The 5000-nt window shown below is 35.4% G+C and overlaps 1 protein-coding gene across 1 annotated transcript in view; it reads right to left on the bottom strand.

The window, feature by feature from the left end:
- Nucleotides 1–5000, bottom strand: part of LOC131591951 (forkhead box protein P2-like) — a 397175-nt gene that overhangs the window by 59305 nt on the left and 332870 nt on the right. Inside the window, exons 7-8 of the mRNA XM_058863087.1 lie at nucleotides 1025–1162; nucleotides 1–38 (exon numbers count right to left, since the gene is read on the bottom strand). The exon at nucleotides 1–38 is cut by the window's left edge and continues 13 nt beyond it. Coding sequence (XP_058719070.1) covers nucleotides 1–38; nucleotides 1025–1162 — 176 coding nt within the window. The remainder of the gene's footprint in view (nucleotides 39–1024; nucleotides 1163–5000) is intronic.

The following is a 5000-nucleotide window of genomic DNA, read 5'->3' as shown; positions in this document are numbered from 1 at the left end:
GCGGTTCTGAAATTTTCCAATGCAGATTCCAAAATATCCTAAACAGAAGGGTATAGAAAATCTGTATTCTAAAGGGAATGCAAGAGCCAAATTAACTCCTCAAATAACTATACCTAAGTTCCTTAAATGTCCTATATAACAAATCAGAAGCTGCACTCATCCACTCGCAAGAAACCTACAAGTCACTAAGGCCAAACAAAACTGTCTGCTTCTGAGGGGAAAAAAGTAATTAATCTGTCAATCTGCTTAGCAGGATGCTGGATTCACAACTGAAGGTGAATTGCCTGTAACGATCATGGTACTGGATATTAAAATGTTTAAACATACAGTTCAGTGACTGAGCTATGACTATGACAAACAGACACATCATTTTCTGTATGAAAATTAAGCATGCACCCAAAAATTCACTCTGCGTTACACCAAGGCACTGATCACTGACACTATCAATAATTACTGTATGAATAACAAGTTCACATATTTTTCAATTAGCTGACAGATTTTCTGCTAAGGAAATAGCAACCTCCTCCTCCTTCTTAGCCTTATCTGGGACAAATTTTTAATATGTAAAAAAACAAAATAAAAAAATCTTTTCCCTTGATGAAACAAGCTGTTAAGTTCAAATTTCATAACCGCATGCCATTTATGTGACTAAAGGGAGCACTACAATGTTATGAATTTTAAAGCAACAATTATCTACAACTCTATTTGCACTTCCTTTGGCAGGTCTACAATTAAAATGTGCCTAAGCGCTTGAAAATTTAAACATCAATTTGTTTGGTATTTGTAATGCATCTGCCACTGCTTCTGTTGCTGGTTTTAATATAATATTGAATGTTTCAAAGTGTGATTTCACACTTCTGCAATTTAAAAAAAAATAAATTTGGAGACAGAGAAGTTTCATGTTTATTTTCATTCTTTTTGGTGCAATGAGCAATGAAATATTACAAAATAAGACCCATAAAATCTGGTTGATATTTGTGTGAATGCCCTGTGCTAACAGTCCAAAGCAGGTAACACACATTACCTGCTGCAACATAACTGCTTGCTGCTGCTGGAGAAGTGCTTGAAGCTGCTGCGGAGACAACACTTGCTGCTGGAGAATCTGCTGCATTTGCTGAGGGGTGATCACCTGGGGAGTCATCATGGCCACTGACACAGGCACCTGCACAGGGAAAGAAAGATATCATCGTCAAACACATTTTACTTTGCCTGCACTACAGCAATACATCTTTTTTATTTTGTACCAAAGATGGACCATAATTTTTTACATAGTATTTATCACTGTAAAGTTCCAGTTTCAGTCAGAATCTGTTATTTTAAGGCCACAGTACTGTGGCACTCTATTTCCAGAGGCATCAGTTTCGATCAGACTCAAGCTTTATGTTTCGTATCTCTTATGTATTCCTGCAAGAAATTTAAACGTTGGCTAGTACAAATGTGTATTTAAAAATAAATGATCACATGGCAGGGCTCTCAACACTTCATAATCAATCATCTTATCAAGTGTCATAATGTTACGAATAGAAAAATCTATTGAGACTGTTTCAAAGGATATGATTAAGGCAGACAGCAAAATAAGTATCTTTAAGCAGTAAATGTTTTCCACAATAAAGACACTTAGCCTAAAAAAAATTTTGCATAAAACATCACTTCAGTAGAAGAAAAACTTTCTTGCTCAGCTAGTCCTTTAAGAAGGTCTGATTTATAAAGGAATAAAAACATCATGGACATATCAGAGTACACAGCAAGGACTGCTACCTCAGTCACCTGGTCTCTACCGAGAATTGTTTTCTCAGCATTCCTAACTGAAAACTGAAAGTTGGGAAACCTTGGCATTAGATTATTAGTTTTTCCACTAAACTGCATTTTTGTATAGGTGCTCTTTTGGACATGGCTTTATTTTCCACTTGTTATACAGTGAGATCAAGCATCAGCAAATGCATAACCACCCACATATGCACATGTTCTCAGAAATACATGTGTGAGTTGGAAAGACACAGGAAGTATGTTTCCTTGTGTAGGTAGGAGAGAAAAATCCTACGAAAGAACCTGGAGTATTGTCCAGCACTGTGGCAGGCACACTGTGATGTGAGAGCATTGCTCCAGCTACCCAGGACACGGTCAAACAGCTGTCAGCAAGCCAGGCTTTCCACCCATGAAAAAGCAGCCACTCGCTTGTCTAGCAAAATTCAAATGTTTTTTCTGCATATAATAGCAAGCTAGCATATAAATACTGCTTTGTGAGATGTATTGGAACACTCCAGTCTTCTGTAAATCAGCAAAAATAATATTATTGTTAATAAATTAAATCATGAGCCAATTTTAGGAGGAAAATCCCTTCTAATGTTTCTATTACTTGAATCTATCCCAAAAGACTTTGTATTAATGAAACAGAGGAAAAAAGAAACACAAATCCACTGAAATTTTATTTTAGAAGAAATTACCTCATATAATATTACACAGAATACCACTTTTCACACAATTCATCATAGCATAAACTATGGTCTTAAAACACTGACTAATTAAGAGTCTGAAAGTAAACATAAACCTTTACTAAAAAGTCCGATAATCTTTTAGAAAACATCAAATGAATTTTAAGAATAAAAATTCTGAAGGTTTTACTCTAAAATACAAGTGGAAAAGACAAACCAGATTTCCACTCAGAAACTTGGGAGGAATTTAAGCTCATCTATCCCTGTACTCCTTCCATTATCAACAGAATAAAGAAATCCTGAGCAAAGTATATCTGATTTAGTTTAGAGATTTATTTTAACATGAAACTAAGCCCACACTGTGAATGTGCCTGTCTCTCTCCATGGAGTGCAGACTCACTTTGAGTAGACACTTAAATTTCAGATGACTAATTCTGGTTGTTACACTTTCTAACATCTAGTTTTGTAGCACTGTAATACACATACAATAATGTTTTATTTTAAGTTTAACAAGTACTAAAGACAAGACAAACAGGTTTTCTGCAACTTTGGGATGCATAAGCAAAGTATAAAATTCACCAAGTAGAGTCACTATTCAATTCCCTCCAAAGCCACCAAGAATTTCCTCTGTTTACTTGAGATCTGAATTCGTCTTCTTGTAACAATTTTATCTCAGTGATGCTATTCAACTACCACAGGTCACACAGATAGGAGGAGAAATATAGAGAGGGAAATGGATACTTTCACAATTAAACTATTACCTTTAACCTTTAAACCCTGCAAGAACTTTCCTAACACTTGCATGCTTACTATTATAATATGTACCAAAATATGAATATTTTGATCTAAACTGAGGGAAAATCTACCTAACTCTCTAAGTGGCACTGATTTGCTCATACTCTGTGCTAAAGACCCCAGCCTGTAAGACATTTAGCAAGACTCATGGTACCACAAGAGTCCTCTGTTCCTCAGTCTGAAATACAGATTCCCTCCACCAGGCTTATTTTTGTTAGCTTTCATGGTATCTGCTCTGAATCTCCCTAACTGCGTACATGCTCTTATAAATGGAAACACACCTGCTTTGCAATAAATTCTAACAGATTTTCTGACAAAATTTGTTTTTCCTGTAATGTTCAACAGTTCAACTGTATAAGATAGAGAACTAATATACCTGTTTTTCAGGATGACAGACAGAAGCATGAAAAAAACTGGCAGTCAGGATCATTAGTAAAAATACAGATTTATGCAGATAATATTGCCTTTATAAGAGTTTTATGTAATGATACATGTGTGTATCATACGTATATAACATATATTCTTTCCCACAGATAAAGGACAAGGCATTTTGAAAACTGCTTGAAATTTACATTAGCAGAACACATTAAGCAAAGAGATTTCTCTAATTGTCTTTAAATAATATAAATTGGTATATTTCACAGCCTTCATTGATACACCAGGCTGTACTTTATTTCTTACAGGCACAATGCTACTGTGTTATCTGGTTTGGAAGACTATCTGAAACCTGCTATTTTATGGCCAATCATATGCATTAGGTATATTTCTTTCATTTAATGCCTGTGTTTTCCAAGATTTCCAATCTGATTTTACAAAAATGTAGCAGAAAGGCAATCTCTGACTTTTTTTTTGTAGAAATCTCTCAATGTATCTAGAATCAATTCAGGTAGAGTCCTGACCCAGTGAAGAGACTGCATTGTTCCTTTGAGCGGGCCACAAAGTCCCCAAAATTCCTGGTTAAACCTCTAAGAAAAAACTGAAGTGACAAAGTGAAACATGATTTGTAACTGCAACCTATTTGTTGCGTGGCATCCTCAAAGCCATTGAGCTCCTAATTCTGCCACGAAGATGACTGGTATGCAATCCTACGAAACAAAACAGGTGGGACAGCCTCTGAAGAACACCTACATCCTTGGGCTCCATGATGGACCCAGATGGAGGGTCCATTGTGCTTTGAAGTTTCTCATGTTTTTGTTGCAGGCTCTCCCCCATTTTTTAAATTTACTTATAAATCCTATGTGGTTGTTTGGCACACAAATAAAATTCCAGATGTCGAAACAAACCATTTTGAACATATCTAAATGGCATTTAAGGCAAGAACAAATGTAAATTGCTTTATTACTGTATGTGAACGTACAAACTAAAGAAAAGCTATGACTCAGAATGAAAACATTGATATTGGAAATTAGATAGATGAGCATGGATGCAAAAATGAAAACAGACCTTCTTTGAAGAATAAAAAAATCTGGGTTTATCTCAGATCAATTTAATAGAGAAGTAGTGGAGACTAAGGCTGTACATTTAACACCACTCTTTTCTTGGACATTAAAAATTCATCTTTAGCTGTATAGAAGCTTGCCAGGTAAACACTCATCTACTCTTCCTATGAACTAATCGATAATAGGAATCAGAAAAATTGATATTTTTACATAATACCTATGAAAAAGACATATTCTTAATGGCCAAATGGATAGGTAGAACCTGCAATTGCATTGTTCAGAAGCCTTGAAAAACTGCACTCATGTTTTTAAGAAGTGTTGTCCGATATTACCA

This window comes from Poecile atricapillus, chromosome W (assembly GCF_030490865.1).
Source record: "Poecile atricapillus isolate bPoeAtr1 chromosome W, bPoeAtr1.hap1, whole genome shotgun sequence".
NCBI lineage: Eukaryota > Metazoa > Chordata > Aves > Passeriformes > Paridae > Poecile > Poecile atricapillus.
This window is presented reverse-complemented; position numbering and strand designations above follow the sequence as displayed.